Genomic DNA, 19,712 nt, shown 5'->3' with positions numbered 1-19,712 from the left:
ATAAAGGGGTCATATTATGATTTTTTTCTAAATGTAAAACACTTCCTTGTGGTCTACATAACCTGTAATGGGGGTTCTTTGGTCAAAATGTTGCATAGATTATATTTACAGACCATCTTCAAGTCGCTTTCTGACAGTCGCAGTGCCGTGACCTGGAAGTACCGTTTAGTCTTCTAGTCGTCCATAGCGTTTCTACTCATATGGTTACTTCATTCATCGCTCCAAGCAATGTTTGTAAGTTTTACAATATAACTAAAACGATTCATACTTACCGGTACTAAACTGTCACGTTGGGTAGTAGTGTTTTCATGCATATTTGTACGAGCTATCGTACTCTAATCAAGCTGAAGTCCTTAGCATTAGATAGATAGATAGATAGATAGATAGATAGATAGATAGATAGATAGATAGATAGATAGATAGATAGATAGATAGATAGATAGATAGATAGATAGATAGATAGATAGATAGATAGATAGGTAGTGTCAGAATAATTGTATCTAAGTTATCACACAACTTTGTGTTGCCATGAGTTCCCGGCGAGAGGACAAAAGCTGTCTTTGTCCTACCAAGAAGAAGGCTTGTAAAACTCCACTGTGTAGGATGGGAAGCAACATGAAGGTGTTCTGTTTCTTTGATGTATTGTAATCCACAGAAAGATTGTGTCTTGACCCGATAACTACAAAGCGGAGAGGAAGCAGCACCGGACTCCCCTCCAGGTGACCTTTTCTTTGAACTGTTTGTGATCAAAGGCGATGGCTGTTTACGACCCCCCTCCCTTATGTTTCAACTCACATGTGAGTCCGAAACCATCTTCATTTGTCAGAGCAATGTTTACTGAAACCTTTAAACAGTACTCACTAGTCATGTCAAGTGATACCCCTGACCATTTATTTTCATTTTTTCCCCTTTACTTGTCAGTGAAAAATAGCACCAGTCATCCCTTTTGTCAAAATCTGGTCATCAGGAAAATTAGGAAATATTTTCCACTTAATAGGCGACATAAAATGTAAGAAGTGATCAAATTTTATTGGCGTCACAAAGCTTGCCTTTATGCACAGGCGATAAAATAGAGAATTAACCTTACCAATGTGGGGGAAACTACAGTATTCATATAGTTGTAATCTATAGATGACTACTTTTGTAAGATGTTGTAAAAATGTTACAATAGTTGTGTTAAAACGGGTGCTGTCAAAAGTTTTTAAAAATCACACTTTGATCATACTTTTATATTTGGATTAATTCATGATTAATCAAAGGTTATTAACTGCTTGTAAAAGTCAAAAACAAAAAAACTAAACGATATTTGGACACAAATGCACTTTTATTGTCAGAAGGTCAACCAGGGATACAATGTTATGCAGAGGTGTCCTTATGACAACTAAATTCCCAAATGAAAGTCCTGCGAGCCAATTCTAATTCACTAGACAATCACAGTTAATGTAAACTTTTTAATCTACCTTTTAACTTTTAATTTAAGTTATTCAATATTATTATTGTCAAATGCTTATAATGAAAAGTGTATATAGACAATAGTAGTAACCTTTTCACTATATATATAATAACCATGGGCATTCATTTTTTTCAAGTGACATTAAAAAGCATTAAATTAGATTTGCTGATACCTGGAGAAACCCTATTTATGGTTACTGCATATTTCAGGCACTTATGTGCTTGCCATGCATGTGTGTAGTGTGGATGTGAAGCATTATTCATTCTCTTAGTACTGTACCTATTCATTTGATATCATTCTTATGGCTTTCAACTGAACTCTGTTGTATATTATTTACAATTACAGCAAAAGGAATCTATTTATCTGCTCCACGCTGGAAAGTGTAGGAGGGCTGGATATAATTGTCATGGCCTGTCACTAATGGCAATGTTCTGTCTTGTTTTTGTTGTATTGATTTCTTAGGTTAGTGTTTAGTTTTATGTTTGTGATTTAGTTGCTGTTTTCAGGGCTCCTTGGTTACGTTCGGTTGCTAGGAGCCCTGATTGTACGCACATGCTTCTGATTAGCGATCACAAGACCCACCTGCCTCTGATCGCTAATCAGAGACGACGTTTACCTTGCAAGCCAAAGTGGCTCATTTCGGATTTTTTTTAAATATCCGATTTTTTTTTCCAGCTGACTGTTTTGTTTACACTGCAAGTAGAATGTGTTGTTTATCAGATTCCAGTAAAAACGCGAACAGGCCCCAATGTGGCCCCAACGTCACTTGAATGCGCACTTAGATAAAGTGAAAACAAAGGAAGTTAACCGGGAAGACGTCACTACTACTAAAAACTAAAATAAAAGTCGCAACAGCTTAAAAATGTGTGTTTCTCTACGTGAAAATAAATTAAAATAATATAATGTGTGACTGAATGTACAGTACAGACCAAAAGTTTGGACACACCTTCTCATTCAATGTGTTTTCTTTATTTTCATGACTATTTACATTGTAGATTGTCACTGAAGGCATCACAACTATGAATGAACACATGTGGAGTTATGAACTTTACAAAAAAAAAGGTGAAATAACTGAAAACATGTTTTATATTCAAGTTTCTTAAAAATAGCCACCCTGTCAATACGTGGACTTTGAGGTTTGTTTTCCCGGAATGCAAAGGAAAGTTGGCGCGGTCAAGGTGTGAAGGTAAGGACATATTTTATTATTACTATAAAAAAGGAAGGTGCGCACAAGGCGGAAGTACAAAAACTTGGCTAATGAAACAAAACTTGCACAAAGGCAGAAACTATGAACAATAAACAAAAACTTACTTGGCATGGAACTATGGTAGCATGAAGTCAAACAGAGTTAGCAGGGGTGTCAGAAGTAGCATGGCATGAAGTGAGCAGAGGTAATGTCGCCAGGCTGACTTCCTGGCAACAATGGGCTTAAATAATACAGACATGATTTGTGACAGGTGCGCGAGTGCAAAACTTGAGACAGGTGAAACTAATGAGTAGTCATGGTGACAAGGCAAGGGAGTGAAAGCAGGAACTAAAAAGTGTCCAAAGACCAAGCAGAACATAAATAAACAAAAACATGATCAACAGACATGACACACCCTTTGCTTTGATTACTGCTTTGCACACTCTTGGCATTCTCTCGATGAGCTTCAAGAGGTAGTCACCTGAAATGGTTTTCACTTCACAGGTGTGCTTGAAGCTCATCGAGAGAATGCCAAGAGTGTGCAAAGCAGTAATCAAAGCAAAGGGTGGCTGTTTATAAACTAGAATATAAAACATGTTTTCAGTTATTTCACCTTTTTTTGTTAAGTACATAACTCCACATGTGTTCATTCATAGTTTTGATGCTTTCAGTGACAATCTACAATGTAAATAGTCATGAAAATAAAGAAAATGCATTGAATGAGAAGGTGTTTCCAAACTGTTGGTCTGTACTGTATATTCATGTATTACATGTAGCCTATTATTTGTGCACTATTGACAAGTGATGCACTGAAAATGTGACCGTCTTATATAGACTTTGCTCACCGAAACCGGATGTCGTGATAAAATATCCACCTACGCTGGCAACTGCGTCTTTCCCCGTGCACATGAGTGACTTAGCTCGCCCAAAGCTGACAAAAAAGTCACATACGGGTCGCATTCAAGTCGCAGTGCGTTTAGACCAGAACTGGGAAAATTTCAATTTGGCCCGCCGGACATTCCCAAATAATATTTTTAGATCTTTAAGATGGAAACTGTAGCTGCCATTATGATGTGCAGTGGTGTTTTCAAATGACCATAAGTCTTGAACTATACAAAGTATTTCAATGGTTAGAATCTGCACTTTTGCATGATATACTAGTTACTATGGTATTCTAATTAGTTACTATGGTAATCTAAGTCACAGCAGCTCAGACAAGGAACCAAGCAGTGTGGGTGGGGAGCGTTTCCACAGAGTGTTTCCAGAGCGGCCAGCCTGAAATGTGGGTGTCTCCAGAGCGGCCAGCCTGAAATGTGGGTGTCAGGGACAGACGTGGAAGGAGATTTTTACCACAAAGTTCTTAGTGATATATCAGATTGTAGGTGGGGTTATTTTGCTGTTTGTTGCATTTTTGTTGCGTTTCGCTTGATTGTAAAATACTGTATGTCGATCGAGAGGAGGTGTGACGTTCATAAGTTGTCAATATTCAGTGTTTTATCGTTCATAGTTAATATTGTAAATCCCACATTCTTTATTTTCATGTACATTCTGGGTGTCTCATTCAGTAAAAAAATTAAAAATTCCATTCCATTTTTTCAGGCCGTCTGTCATAACGTTTTTAGCATTCAATCAGGCATTATTGTGAGATTTTGTATTAGTGTTCAATCAATCAATCAATCAATCAATGTTTATTTATATAGCCCTAAATCACAAGTGTCTCAAAGGGCTGTACAAGCCACAACGACATCCTCGGTACAGAGCCCACATACGGGCAAGGAAAAACTCACCCCAGTGGGACGTCGGTGAATGACTATGAGAAACCTTGGAGAGGACCGCATATGTGGGTAACCCCCCCCCTCTAGGGGAGACCGAAAGCAACGGATGTCGAGTGGGTCTGACATAACATTGTGAAAGTCCAGTCCACAGTGGATCCAACACATCAGCGGGAGTCCAGTCCACAGCGGGGCCAACAGGAAACCATCCCGAGCGGAGACGGGTCAGCAGCGCAGAGATGTCCCCAACCGATGCACAGGCTAGTGGTCCACCCGGGGTCCCGGCTCTGGACAGCCAGCACTTCATCCATGGCCACCGGACCTATGCAACTCCCCCTCGCAAGGGACAGGGGAGAAGAGGAGAGAAGAAAAGAAACGGCAGATCAACTGGTCTAAAAAAGGGGGGGTCTATTTAAAGGCTAGATTATACAAATGAGTTTTAAGATGGGACTTAAATGCTTCTACTGAGGTAGCATCTCTAACTTTTACCGGGAGGGCATTCCAGAGTACTGGAGCCCGAATAGAAAACGCTCTATAGCCCGCAGACTTTTTTTTGGCTCTGGGAATCACTAATAAGCCGGAGTTCTTTGAACGCAGATTTCTTGTCGGGACATATGGTACAATACAATCGGCGAGATAGGCTGGAGCTAAACCGTGTAATATTTTATACGTAAGTAGTAAAACCTTAAAGTCGCATCTTAGGTGCACAGGAAGCCAGTGCAAGTGAGCCAGTATAGGCGTAATATGATCAAACTTTCTTGTTTTTGTCAAAAGCCTTGCAGCCGCATTTTGTACCAACTGTAATCTTTTAATGCTAGACATAGGGAGGCCCGAAAATAATACGTTACAGTAATCGAGACGAGACGTAACGAACGCATGAATAATGATCTCAGCGTCGCTAGTGGACAAGATGGAACGAATTTTAGCGATATTACGGAGATGAAAGAAGGCCGTTTTAGTAACACTCTTAATGTGTGACTCAAACGAGAGAGTTGGGTCGAAGATAATACCCAGATTCTTTACCGAGTCTCCTTGTTTAATTGTTTGGTTGTCAAATGTTAAGGTGGTATTATTAAATAGATGTCGGTGTTGAGTAGGACCGATAATCAGCATTTCCGTTTTCTTAGCGTTGAGTTGCAAAAAGTTAGCGGACATCCATTGTTTAATTTCATTAAGACACGCCTCCAGCTGACTACAGTCCGGCGTGTTGGTCAGCTTTAGGGGCATGTAGAGTTGAGTGTCATCAGCATAACAGTGAAAGCTAACACCGTACTTGCGTATGATGTCACCCAGCGGCAGCATGTAAATACTAAAGAGTGCAGGGCCAAGAACCGAACCCTGGGGAACTCCGCACGTTACCTTGACATAGTCCGAGGTCACATTGTTATGGGAGACGCACTGCATCCTGTCAGTAAGATAAGAGTTAAACCAAGACAAGGCTAAGTCTGACATACCAATACGTGTTTTGATACGCTCTAATAAAATATTATGATCGACAGTATCGAAAGCGGCGCTAAGATCAAGAAGCAGCAACATAGATGACGCATCAGAATCCATCGTTAGCAATAGATCATTAGTCATTTTTGCGAGGGCTGTCTCCGTAGAGTGATTTGCCCTGAAACCGGATTGAAAAGGTTCACAGAGATTGTTAGTCACTAAGTGTTCATTTAGCTGCTGTGCAACAGTTTTTTCGAGAATTTTGGAAATAAACGGAAGGTGGGAGACCGGTCGGTAGTTTACCATGAGGTCAGGATCGAGGTTAGGTCTTTTGAGCAGAGGATGAATAACCGCTTTTTTGAATGCTAGGGGAACAGTGCCGGAGGAAAGTGATAAGTTTATAATATTTAACACTGATGGACCTAATAATACAAACAGTTCCTTGATAAGTTTCCCAGGAAGTGGGTCAAGTAAACATGTTGTTTGTTTTATCCCACTTACGCTGTAATAATTCCTCTAATGTTATTTCATCAAAAATAGAGAGACTATTTTGGAGGGCAGTGTCCGTCGTATATACAGTCGTATTTGTGTTAATAGAGCCCAGTTGTAGCTGGGATGCGTTGTCTTTAATCTCCTTTCTAATGAGTTAAATTTTCTTATTAAAGAAATTCATAAAATCATCTGCCGAGTGGGTGGAGCTACTGGGAGGAGTCCCTTGTTGGGTTAGCGATGCTACTGTACTAAACAGAAATTTAGGATCGTTTTTGTTGAGGCGGATGAGATTTGAGTAGTATTTAGCTTTAGCTAAGGTAAGCATGCGTTTATAAGTTATTAAACTATCACTCCATGCTTGATGGAAAACCTCAAGTTTAGTCGCGCGCCATTTGCGTTCCAGTTTTCTACATGATAATTTATGAGCTCTAATTTCTTCTGTAAACCATGGGGTGCGCCTTTTAGGGGCCCTTTTTTGCTTTAGCGGTGCTATACTATCAATAATTTCGCGCAAGGCATCGTCAAAGTTGTTAGTGAGTTTATCAATAGAGCCGACATAATTTGGGAATGGTGCTATTACCGAAGGCAGTAGGTCAGCAAGAGTCATCGTTGTGGCAGCATTAATGTTGCGGCCGCTATAGCAGTTATTATTATTATTAGCTTGTTGACAAAGAGTCAAAACTTCAAATTTTATAAGGTAATGATCGGACATTACTTTAGTATATGGAAGTATCATAACTTTGGAGGTGGTGACACCCCTGACAAGCACTAGATCTATTGTATTACCGTTGCGATGCGTGGGTTCATGTATTATTTGTGTAAGACCACAGCTATCAATTATGGTTTGGAGCGCCACGCACTGAGGGTCCGATGGGGTATTCATATGGATATTAAAGTCCCCCATTATGATTATATTGTCGGCGTGCGTCACTAGATCAGCAACGAACTCTGAGAATTCACTGATAAAGTCCGAATAGTGCCCAGGGGGGCGGTAGATAACAGCCAGGTCGAGAGGTAGCGGTGTGACAGACCTCATAGTAAGCACCTCAAACGATTTATATTTATTATTTAGGTTAGGGGTAAGGTTGAAATTTTCATTGTATATTAGTGCGACACCCCCTCCCCTTTTAAGAGGGCGGGCAACATGCGCATTCGTATAGTTAGGAGGAGATGCCTCATTGAGCGCAAAAAATTCGTCCGGTTTGAGCCAGGTTTCGCTAAGACCAATGACGTTAAGATTGTTGTCTCTAATGACCTCATTAACCAATAACGCCTTGGGAGACAATGATCTTATGTTTAAAAAGCCCATATTATAGGTATTGGGCTGTTTTGACGAGTTTTTGTTAAGATTATCCGTAGTGGCAATATTAACAATGTTGCGTTTATTATGCGTAGTGCACTTTAAATAGTTCCGACCATATCTAGGAATTGATATGACGGGAATTTTCCGATTGTTTGCTTGGTGCTGCAATAGACTGGACATATCATAATTTGCCACCTCAGTAGAATGCATGTCCACCCCTGACACAGACACAACAGAAAAAACATTATGTGAATTGTGTATTATTCTAAGAGAATTGCTATGCGTACATGGATTATCCAGCCTGGCGCTGGCTAGTTCTAGCTTAACTGACTCCTCACCCGGACTAACAGACATTGTAATTGCCTGTGACCGGGCTTGCTCTAGTGTAGTCAGTCAAGTGAGACTTAAATAGTAGTCTATGTTTCTAGACAGGATGATGGCGCCTTCCTGGTTAGGGTGAAGGCCGTCTCTCATCAGCAAGCCTGGTTTGCCCCAGAAAGAGGGCCAGTTATCAATAAACGTTAGTCCCTGCTGCCTACAGTAGCTAGCCAACCACTTGTTAAGCGAGACTAATCTGCTATATCTCTCATCATTGCCTCTCGCAGGCAGGGGGCCAGAGACAATTACTCGATGCCTGGACATCTTTCTGGCGAGATCACAAGTCCTGGCTATGTTTCTCTTTGTAATCTCTGACTGTCTCATTCTAGTGTCATTGGAGCCAACGTGTACAACTATATTCGCATAATTAGTGGTGCGATTAGCCTGTCGTACGTGTTTACTAGGCCTGTTGCGAGTTAGCTCCCTAAGATTAGCTTCAATGTCAGGTGCTCTGGCCCCGGGGATACACTTTATTGTGGCTGGTTTGCTAAGCTTTATGTTTCGGGTGATGGAGTCCCCTATAACTAAGGTGTGGTGCCCGGTAGACTGGGGTGTAGGACTAGCTAAAGAGCTAAATCTATTATGCGTCTCAACCGGTACACCGTAGCTTGTAGGCCGCTTAGGACTGCTACAAGCTGGGCTAGTTAGCTCGCTACAGCTAACGCTAGCAGATGTGTCCGCAACATCTAAAGTTACGACATTACTCTGCTCTAACTGGCAGACACGGCCCTCTAGCAGAGCCAACCTCTCCGTGAGTATGGTGCAAGACGCGCAGGAAGCCATTACTCACAGTGTTTTCTGTCACCGAGTGAAGTTCCTGCTGTCCTCAGGGAAGTGGTCGCGGTCTGTAGGAGTAGCTTCTTACTGACCGGCGCTGCCTTTCTCCGCGCTAGCTTAGCAGCTAGCTAGCTGAGGAAAGGGTGGTGGGACAGAGATCGGGTGATTTGCAAGTTAAATAGTACCACTAAAAATGTTTGAGAAGTGATAAAGAAAGCTGTAGAACAATTAAAAGCACACAGATAGAGCGCTACTTAGCTTTTTCGCAACAGCGAACAGACGGCGAGCAGTCACGCAGTTCAAAGTAGTGATGTCTAGTGTTCTTAAAGGCCTACTGAAACCCACTACTACCGACCACGCAGTCTGATAGTTTGTATATCAATGATGAAATCTTAACATTGAAACACATGCCAATACGGCCGGGTTAACTTATAAAGTGCAATTTTAAAATTCCCGCCACACTTCCGGTTGAAAAACTCCTTTGGATATAATTTATGCGCGTGACGTCACAAAATCCACGGAAGTGGTTGGACCCCATCGACCCGATACATAAACTTCTTGTTTTCTTCGACAAAATTCCACAGTATTCTGGACATCTGTGTTGGTGAATCTTTTGCAATTTGTTTAATGAACAATGGAGGCTGCAAAGAACAACGTTGTAGGTGGGATCGATCGGTGTATTAGCGGCTAAGTACAATACTTACAGCAACACAACAAGGACTACTTACTACGCCTAGCCGATGCTTGCCGCCAAACCCACGGATGAAGTCCTTCGTCGCGCCGTCGATCGCTGGAACGCAGGTGAGCACGGCTGTTGATGGGAAGATGAGGGCTGGCTGGCGTAGGTGGAGCGCTAATGTTTTTATCATAGTTCTGTGAGGTCCGGTTGCTAAGTTGCTAAATTAGCCTTAGCTTCGTTAGCAACAGCATTGTTAAGCCTTACCAGGCTGAGAATTTTTAACCGTGTAGTTACATGTACATGGTTTAATAGTATTGTTGATCTTCTGTCTATCCTTCCAGTCAGGGGTTTATTTATTTTGTTTCTATCTGCATTTGAGAACGATGCTATCACGTTAGCTCAGTAGCTAAGTGTGTCACCGATGTATTGTCGTGGAGATAAAAGTCACTTTAAATGTCCATTTCGCGTGCTCGACTCTCATTTTCAAGAGGATATAGTATCCGAGGTGGTTTAAAATACAAATCCGTGATCCACAATAGAAAAAGGAGAGAGTGTGGAATCCAATGAGCCAGCTTGTACCTAAGTTACGGTCAGAGCGAAAAAAGATACGTCCATCACTGCCTCTCTAGTCCTTCACTGTAACGTTCCTCATCTACGAATCTTTCATCCTCGCTCAAATTAATGGGGTAATCGTCGCTTTGTCGCTCCGAATCTCTCGCTCCATTGTAAACAACGGGGAATTGTGAGGAATACTAGCTCCTGTGACGTCACGCTACTTCCGGTACAGGCAAGGCTTTTTTTATCAGCGAGCAAAAGTTGCGAACTTTATCGTCAATTTTCTCTACTAAATCCTTTCAGCAAAAATATGGCAATATCGCGAAATGATCAAGTATGACACATAGAATGGATCTGCTATTCCCGTTTAAATAAAAAAAAATTCATTTCAGTAGGCCTTTAAAGATAGATATACCAGCCCCCAGACACATTTTTTTCTCTAAATTTGGCCCCCTGAGTCAAAATAATTGCCCAGGCCTGGTTTAGACTGAAGTCACCTTTGAAAAGATCAGATTCCAATCGGATTCAGGACGACCTCCTGAGGTGGTCTGAAACTGATGCCAAAAGATCAGATTTTGAAGCACTTTGGAGCGTTTAGACTGGCAAAAAAAATAAGATCTGTGTCACTTGAGGGCAAAAATGTCAGATTTGGTGTGCAGTGTAAACAGGACCAGACAGCTTTATATGCAAGTGTTACCCGGTGTTCCTCGCTGGTCCATTGTCCAGTTTTTGTTGGCTCTCCTCGAACACCTATGTTGCTATTCTGTTCTATGCTCGTGAGCCTTTTGATTCACGTGCAACTCTTGGCGGCACGCTTTGTTATCTGTGTTTTTTTGCCGTAATCCAGAAATTAAATATTCATTTTACCTGCAAGCTGCCTGAGGTCCTCTGCATCATCGGAATCGCAACAATAATGCTTAAAATACATCGTAAAGTTAGCAACCTCGCGGCATACAAACAGCCCCATTAAGGGTATGGCCACACGGGAATGTTTTTAGGTTGGGAAATATTGTGTCATCCTTCAATGACTTCTGGGGTAGGACAATCTAATAACACCGCTTCGTCATAGTCATGTAGACATGCAAACCACTGCTTCTTGAGAACGATAACATCGCCGCCCTGCCACTTGTTAATTCATTCCTCCAAACTCCCACTCAGTTCATTACGTATCTTTGTGCAATGTTTGGCGGATTAATGCGAATAAAGGGGCATGGTGTTGAAATGATTTGTGAGTGTGCATGCTGTGTCGTGTAAAGACGTGAAATAGTTGAAAACCATGCGATCAAATAGCGGTGTGAGCTTATCTTCCGCGTCAGACCTAATGAATGCAACCCCTCTAACATGTCTAACCTTGTTTTTACACCAAATCAGTGTCAGAACAAGGTGTGTGATTCATCGTTTCCCTGTGCTCCATAGGGGTGTCACGTAGAACATAAATATGTTGTAAACAACGCCAACGCAAACATGTTAAGTTACTTCCTGTGGCCAGTAGTGTTGTCTCGATACCAATATTTTGGTACCGGTACCAACATGTATTGCGATACTAATGTAATAACAACGCCGGAAATGTGTCCCGTGAAAAACCGTCCGACCGGAACTCTCTAATACCTAAAGTTCCTTGGGTGAATTATGTAAACTCACTACACCGGTATGTTTTAGCGCTTTCATGGCAAGTTTACTGACAGATATAAGTAAGAACTTTACACTACGTTATATTAGAAATGGCAACAGCAGAGGATGAATGTCCCATAACACGAAGGTAGAGAAAAAGAAGAAGCTTATCGACTACGGGGTCGGCACAGACTACAAAGGCGGACGCGCGCAATTTTTCAGGATTTATGCGGATCCCAAATACAGATCAGCAGGTACTAGAAGATAAGAAAAGTTGCTTTTGCATAATATTGCGAAACAAAACGCCAGATAATGTCTTACCTTTGTTGCGTCTGACCAGTCTACCTCTCAGGTAATTAAAGTCACTGGTCAATCCCAAGTTCATTCAGATGACATATATGCAGAGTAAGAAGGACCATCAAGACAGAATAGAAATATTATCATGTTTTACTGAACCTTCAGGAGACCAGCCCACATCAATACAGTCATACCGTCATCTCGGGATGGTCTAACATTCAAACGGAAGAGACAACTTCTTGCACACGGAGAAAGGAATGCAGCCTCATTGTTCTATTACAGATAAGACATAAGGGAGTACTCCAACTCCTACAGTGCAAGCCTTCAAGGTAACACACACAGTTTACTTGCGGACATAAAATGGAAAAATAGAAAGAGTACAAATGTAAAAACACTAGCTGCTTCAAACATAACTATGAATAAAGAAAGAACTCTAAAACATATATGCATTCTCCACACCTTATACACACACTGAAACAAAACGTCAGATAATATTTCTTACCTTATACACACACCATAATAATACTCGTATGTTAAAGCATATCAAGCGGTGCGGCTTCATAGCTTACCAAAGTCATACTTAAAAATGTTGATAGATTTTTGAGCGCCGTGTGTAATGTTCTATATTTTCAATGGAACATATAAAATGTTGGTGTTGTTTACTTCATATTGCCATCATCGTGCAGTCTACACGTATCTCTTATGTTTGACTGCCATCTACTGGTCACACTTATCATTACACCATGTACCAAATAAAATAGCTTTGAGGTTGTTAAGCAAAACCAGAATTATTCCGTACATTAGGCGCACTGTCCAGTTTTGAGGAGAAAAAAAAGGATTTTAATTGCGCCTTATAGTCCGGAACATACGGTACGTCTGTGCTTACCAACAAGAGTTCCTCTACTAAGGATCTTATACTTATTAGTCTGTATCTCTGTTAAAAAAACACCCACCAAAAATGAGATGAATTTACAAGACAGATAATTATTTCCCCTGTCATAGACTGTTTTCCCTGCCACAAAGTTGGTATAGTCACAGTGGTTGCATACCGATATTACTTGCATAACGTGACGAACTGAGAAGGGTTGCACTCTCCACTACAGCCACCAGATGGCAGTTGAGTGTTGACTATCTTAAAATGTGTTTTGTGTTAAAGTTAAAGTACCAATGATTGTCACACACACACTAGGTGTGGTGAAATTTGTCCTCTGCTTTTGACCCATCCCCTTGTTCACCCCCTGGGAGGTGAGGGGAGCAGTGGGCAGCAGCGGTGCCGCGCCCGGGAATCATTTTGGTGATTTAACCCCCAATTCCAACCCTTGATGCTGAGTGCCAAGCAGGGAGGTAATGGGTCCCATTTTTATAGTCTTTGGTATGACTCGGCCGGGGTTTGAACTCACAACCTACCGATCTCAGGGCGGACACTCTAACCACTAGGCCACTGGAACGGATGGCAATTCCAACTTACAGTGTAGATAGACGCTTTCAGTCATTTTTAGCAGACTGCATTGCGATACCTCACACGGGTCCACCCAGGAACTGGGCCAAAAGAATCCTTTCCCTACTGTAGCCGGAACAACTAAGCACACTGGCCTGCAACACTTTTGCCAATTATTATTATTACAAATTGAGAACAAGAGAAATAAAGAACATAATAATATTAGAAACTCAAAAAAAGTGTTCTGGAAACGGTAAACTTGCTGAATCATGAGTGAGTTCAATGCATTGTGAGATTAAACTATTTTTCAAAATACTCTTTCCTTTTTTTCGCAGATGACCTGTAACAATGGGAATTAAATGGTTCTATGCCAGGAACCTGTTGTATTGATACAGTATTTAGTCGACAGTCTATCCACTTTGGCTCAAGTCTGTGCTCTACTGAGCGCATTGTTGCCATAGTTACTATGGTTGTGATTATCTTTGCTATTTTCCCGTTTATTTTTATCATTTTTTTTTGTCTTAGTGTTCCCATTTTAGTTCTACTTCCTGTTTGATACCTTGTTTTGCTGCACCTTTACTTTTTTGTTCCTGCCAGCACACGTTTTTTAATTTATTAATCTAACCCGGTGGTGTCCAAAGTGCAGCTAGTTTTTTATTCGCCTGTGACTCTTTCTAAAGATCAAATAGGAACATTTCTCCAAAAAAAAATTACAATACGCAATTTTGGGAGAAATTGCTTGCTAATGCTGAAACGTGCAAGCCACTGAAATGCGGAATCTGAACTTAAATGTTAACGGTTAGAATGCGTCAAGTACCGAGTAATTTGACTATGAAGCGTACACATGCGAAAATATTTTAAAAAGCTGCATGCTAACATTAGCATGTTAACAGTTAGCATGTATCAAATACCAAGTTATATATGCCAAAATTGGCAACAAAAAAAAAGGTAGCATGCTAATGTTGCTATGCTAACAGCATGTATCAAGTACCAAGTTATATGACTCTGAGGTGTTCGGCTGTAAAATTGGCTCAAAAAGTTAGCATGCGTGCTAACGTTTGAACAGGTTTGTGCTGTAAAGAAAATTGTGTTGTTTTTGTGCAATGACAATAAAGATCCTTCCTTCCGTCCTTCCTTCCTAATAGTTCACATGTGCCAAGTACAACGTTTTATAAGTCTGAGACATTTGGCTGCAAAAATTGGCTAAAAAAGTTAGCACAGCAAAGTTAGCATGCTATCAGTTAGCATGTATCAAGTACCAAGTAATATATGCCAAAATTGGCTAAAAAGAAAAAACCCAGCAAGTATCAAGTACCAAGTTATACGACTATGAGGTGTGCGGCTGTAAAATTGGCTAAAAAAGTTAGCATGACATGCTAACTCGTATACGCCATAACAAGCATGGTAAGTGGTGACCAATCAGCGTTCCTGTTCTGTTTGAACAGGTTTGTGCTGAAAATGAAATTGTGTTGTTTTTGTGCAATGGCAAAAAAGATCCTTCCTTCCTTCCTTCCTTCCTTCCTTCCTTCCTTCCTTCCTTCCTTCCTAATGGTTCACATGTGCCAAGTACAACGTTTTATAAGCATGAGACATTTGGCTGCAAAATTGGCAAAAAAAAAGTTAGCACAGCAAAGTTAGCATGCTAACAGTTAGCACGTATCAAGTACCAAGTTATATATGCCAACATTGGCTAAAAAAAAGGTAGCATGCTAATGTTGCTATGCTAACAGCATGTATCAAGTACCAAGTTATACAACTCTGAGGTGTTTGGCTGTAAAATTGGCAAAAAAAGTTAGCATGCTAACAGTTGGCATGTGTCCGGTACCAAGTTATATGAGTCTGAGGTGTCCGACTGCAAAATTGGCTAATCAAATCAAATCAAATTGTATTTATATAGCACTTTTAATACACAGGAAAGTGACAAACACAAAGTGCTGTACAAGAAAAAATAGAAGACGAGAAGCAAAGTGGTCATTTTAGTTCATTTAGCCACATGTATGCTTGAAAATGCTTAATTTAAGGCACAATTAAATAGAAAACAAAGAAGTAGTTTAGTTTATTGTATTGTTTTTATTATTGTTAATGTACAAAATGTGTCAAAGTAGCCCCTGGAAAAAGTTTGGACACCTCTGTTGTAACCTATTTAGTTCCACCTGTTGCTCCTTAACGGTGCTGAATTATTGTCCTTGTCTTCGGTGCACTTCCATGCTGCACTAGATTTATTATGCCTTGCCTCGTTTTTTTTGTCTCCCCCAAATAAAATGGGCTTTTACCTGCACTTTGCATTCCTCGCTCTGCAACTTCAATAAAAGAACATAACACAAATCATATTGTTTCATATGTCAAATAGAATATTCACTGGCTAATAACTACACACGTGCAAATGTATCAATTGTTAAAAGTCACTTCCAAACTTGTTTCATTCCTGCACCGTGATTCTTTATTCCATAGGTACACCTGTTATATCTTGTTGAATTAGACCCTGGCCGATGTGTCGGAAGTGTTTTTATGTATTTATTTATTTATTTTATTTTTATTGTGTCCTCAGACAAATCATGGATGCACACCCCCGAGGCCCTGGCCAAGCATTACATAGCCTACAATGTCAAGGTACGTCCCACTAAATTCAGTGTTTCCCACACATTCATTTATTTCTGGCGGTCCGCCACGAAAGAATTACGTCCACCACAAATAAAAAATAAAATACTTTTTTTTTTTTTTTGTCCTGTCCAGCTTCTCAGGCAAATCATATAATTGATGTAGATGCCCATATAGGCTGTTCAGATTTACTTTACAAAAGAGAATTGTAGAATACTTCTCTTGTTGCCTTATTTGTATTTGACCACTTCTGTTTTCTGTTTATTTGTTACTGACTGTGGCAGGACACCTCTGCCTCTGTTTCACTTTATGTTGCTGGTAAATAATATGGTTGTAGTTAAATTATTTAGTATGCACTAATTAAAGGGGCAGAACTTTAAGAGACATTTTAGCTTTTATATTTTATAAGATATATTTTTTGTAAGAACCACAATTAATAAATATATTTCAGTGAATAACTTATTGTTCAAATCTGTAAAAAAAATATGTACGTAAAGTGTTGTAATTATTTTGTAAAATGGATGGATGGATGGATGGATGGACGTTTAAAACAAAACTGTTATTATTAATTAGTAAGTACACATTTTTTTTAGCCTTTTTAGAGAAAATAATATCATTGTAGTAAATTATGCAAATTACTCTATGATGTCATTGTGACCACGCCCATAGCCACGCCCCCACCGCCACAGGTATCTTGGCAGTTTATGGGAAACACTGAAATTAGTGTACAATATATTTGTCCCGCCATTGTGGAGTGTTTTAATATGAAATGTTGTGGCTTGGCATTGTCTTGCTGAAATAAGCAGGGTGATAACGTTGCTTGGGTGGCAACATATGTTGCTCCAAAGCCTGTATGTACCTGTCAGCTAGGGCTGCAACTAACGATTCAATTGATAATCGATTAATCTGTCGATTACTACTTCGATTAATCGATTAATAATCGGATAAAAGAGACAAACTACATTTCTATCCTATCCAGTATTTTATTGGAAAAAAAACAGCATACTGGCACCATTCTTATTTTGATTATTGTTTCTCAGCTGTTTGTAAATGTTGCAGTTTATAAATAAAGGTTTATTTAAAAAAAAAAAAAAAAAAAACATTTTTTTAAATAAAAAAATAAATTAAAAAAGCCTCTGCGCATGCGCATAGCATAGATCCAACGAATTGATAACTAAATTAATCGGCAACTATTTTTATAATTGATTTTAATCGATTTAATCAATTAGTTGTTGCAGCCCTACTGTCAGCATTAATGGTGCCTTCGCAGATGTGTAAGTTACCCATGCCTTGGGCACTAATACACCCCCATACCATCACAGATGCTGGCTTTTCAACTTTGGGCCTAGAACAATTCAGATGTTTCTTTCCTCTTTGGTCCTAAGGACACGACATCCACAGTCTCCAAAAATGATTTTAAATGTTCACTCATCAGACCACAGAACACTTTACCACTTTGCATCAGTCCATCTTAGATGAGCTCGGGCCCAGCAAAGCCGGCGGTGTTTCTGGGTGTTGTTGATTAATGGCTTTCGCTTTGCATAGTAGCGTTTTAGCTTGCACTTATAGATGTAGCGACGAACTGTAGTTACTGACAGTGGTTTTCGGGAGTGTTCCTGAACCCATGTGGCGATATCCTTTACACACTGATGTCACTTTTTTGATGCAGTATCGCCTGAGGGATTGAAGGTCACAGGGGTTCAATGTTGGTTTTTGGCCTTGCAGTGATTTCTCCAGATTATCTGAACCTTTTGATGATATTACAGACCATAGATGGTGAAATCCCTAAATTCCTTGCAATAGCTGGTTGAGAAATGTTGTTCTTAAACTGTCCGACAATTTGCTCAGGCATTTGTTCACTAAGTGGTGACCCTCGCCCCGTCCCTGTTTGTGAACGACTGAGCATATCATGGAAGCTGCTTTTATGCCCAATTAAGGCACCCACCTGTTTCCAATTAACTTTTTCACCTGTGGGATGTTCCAAATAAGTGTTTGATGAGCATTCCTCAACTTTCTCAGTCTTTTTTGCCACTAGTGCCAGCTTTTTTTAAACATGTTGCAGGCATCAAATTCCAAATGAGCCAATATTTGCAAAAAATAACAACATTTTCCAGTTCTAACGTTAAATATCTTGTCTTTGCAGTCTATTCAATTGAATATAGGTTGAAAAGGATTTACAAATCATTGTATTCTGTTTTTATTTACGATTTACACAACATGCCAACTTCACTGGTTTTGGGTTTTGTACATCGGTAGCTGTCAAAACTCCATATGGCTTCTGGTCCATCAATCAAATATGTCCATGTGCAACATAAAAACAAATAATTCCTATTGTTACAACCTACACACCCGCATGACATGCTAACTGATTGCATTGATTTATATGATATATTTGATAAATCATATGCTCTGCACATGCATGCCATATATAAATATTATTTTCAGCTAAATATAATTGTAGCGAGTGGAAACACAGTCTTTAAGACTTAAAAAAACATGTTTTGATAAAAGACTTTCCTGCTCTGAGATGTTATAGTAGTTCATGTTGGAGGTGAAGTGAAGTGAAGTGAATTATATTTATATAGCGCTTTTCTCTAGTGACTCAAAGCGCTTTACATAGTGAAACCCAATATCTAAGTTACATTTAAACCAGTGTGGGTGGCACTGGGAGTAAGTGGGTAAAGTGTCTTGCCCAAGGACACAACGGCAGTGACTAGGATGGCGGAAGCGGGAATCGAACCTGGAACCCTCAGGTTCAACCTCTTGTGCTAATATACCGTATTTTTCGGACTATAAAGCGCACTTAAAATCCTTTAATTTTCTCAAAAATCGACAAAAATAACCCGGTGCGCCTAATGTACAGAATAATTCTGGCTGTGCTTACTGACATCGAAACAATTTTATTTGGTACATGGTGAAATCATAAGTGTGACCAGTAGATGGCAGTCACACATAAGAGATACATGCAGACTGCAATATGACACCAGTAAACAACACCAAAACTTTAAATTAGGGATGTCCGAATAATATCGTACTGCCGATATTATCGGCCCATAAATGCTTTAAAATGTAAAATCGGAAATTATCGGTATCGGTTTCAAAAAGTAAAATGTATGACTTTTTAAAACGCCGCTGTGTACACGGACGTAGGGAGAAGTACAGAGCGCCAATAAACCTTAAAGGCACTGCCTTTGCGTGCCGCCCCAATCACATAATATCTACGGCTTTTCACACACACAAGTGAATGCAATGCATACTTGGTCAACAGCCATACAGGTCACACTGTGTGGCCGTGTAAACAACTTTAATACTGTTACAAATATGCGCCACACTGTGAACCCACACCAAACAAGAATGACAAACACATTTCGGGAGAACATCCGCACCGTAACACAACATAAACACAACAGAACAAATACCCAGAACCCCTTGCAGCACTAACTCTTCCGGAACGCTACAATATAAACCCCCTGCTACTCCCTAACCCCCCCCCCCACACACACACACACCTAAACCCTGCCCACCCAACCCCCGCCCACCTCAACCTCCTCATGCTCTCTTTGTGACTTCAATAATAAATATGGCAGTGCCATGTTGGCATTTTTTTCCATACCTTGAGTTGATTTATTTTGGAAAACCTTGTTACATTGTTTAATGCATCCAGCACAACAAAATTAGGCATAATAATGTGTTAATTCTACGACTGTATATATCGGTATCGGTTGATATCAGAATC

At 40.1% G+C, this 19,712-nt stretch overlaps 2 protein-coding genes across 9 annotated transcripts in view; one reads left to right on the top strand and one right to left on the bottom strand.

Moving 5' to 3' along the window:
* LOC133663245 (PTB domain-containing engulfment adapter protein 1-like) overlaps positions 1 to 19,712 on the top strand; it is a 165,047-nt gene that overhangs the window by 109,945 nt on the left and 35,390 nt on the right. For all 6 annotated transcript variants that reach the window (XM_062067574.1, XM_062067573.1, XM_062067571.1 and 3 more), the window contains exon 3: positions 15,927 to 15,988. In XM_062067574.1, coding sequence (XP_061923558.1) covers positions 15,927 to 15,988 — 62 coding nt within the window. The remainder of the gene's footprint in view (positions 1 to 15,926; positions 15,989 to 19,712) is intronic.
* LOC133663244 (uncharacterized) overlaps positions 1 to 19,712 on the bottom strand; it is a 139,017-nt gene that overhangs the window by 103,089 nt on the left and 16,216 nt on the right. Inside the window, exons 2-3 of one of the 3 annotated variants that reach the window (XM_062067569.1) lie at positions 10,530 to 10,631; positions 5,208 to 8,930 (exon numbers count right to left, since the gene is read on the bottom strand). The exons of 1 other annotated variant lie outside the window; for it this stretch is intronic. In XM_062067569.1, the coding sequence (XP_061923553.1) occupies positions 6,495 to 7,997 (1,503 nt within the window). In that variant the 5' untranslated portion in view covers positions 7,998 to 8,930; positions 10,530 to 10,631 and the 3' untranslated portion in view covers positions 5,208 to 6,494. Of the gene's footprint in view, positions 1 to 5,207; positions 8,931 to 10,529; positions 10,632 to 19,712 lie in introns of those variants that run through there. One more of the 3 variants, XM_062067570.1, reaches the window with a different exon arrangement.

The sequence above is a fragment of the Entelurus aequoreus genome, linkage group LG13 (genome assembly GCF_033978785.1).
Source record: "Entelurus aequoreus isolate RoL-2023_Sb linkage group LG13, RoL_Eaeq_v1.1, whole genome shotgun sequence".
Taxonomy (NCBI): Eukaryota; Metazoa; Chordata; class Actinopteri; order Syngnathiformes; family Syngnathidae; genus Entelurus; species Entelurus aequoreus.
Note: the sequence above shows the minus strand (reverse complement) of the source record. Positions and strands in the feature narration are given on the sequence as shown.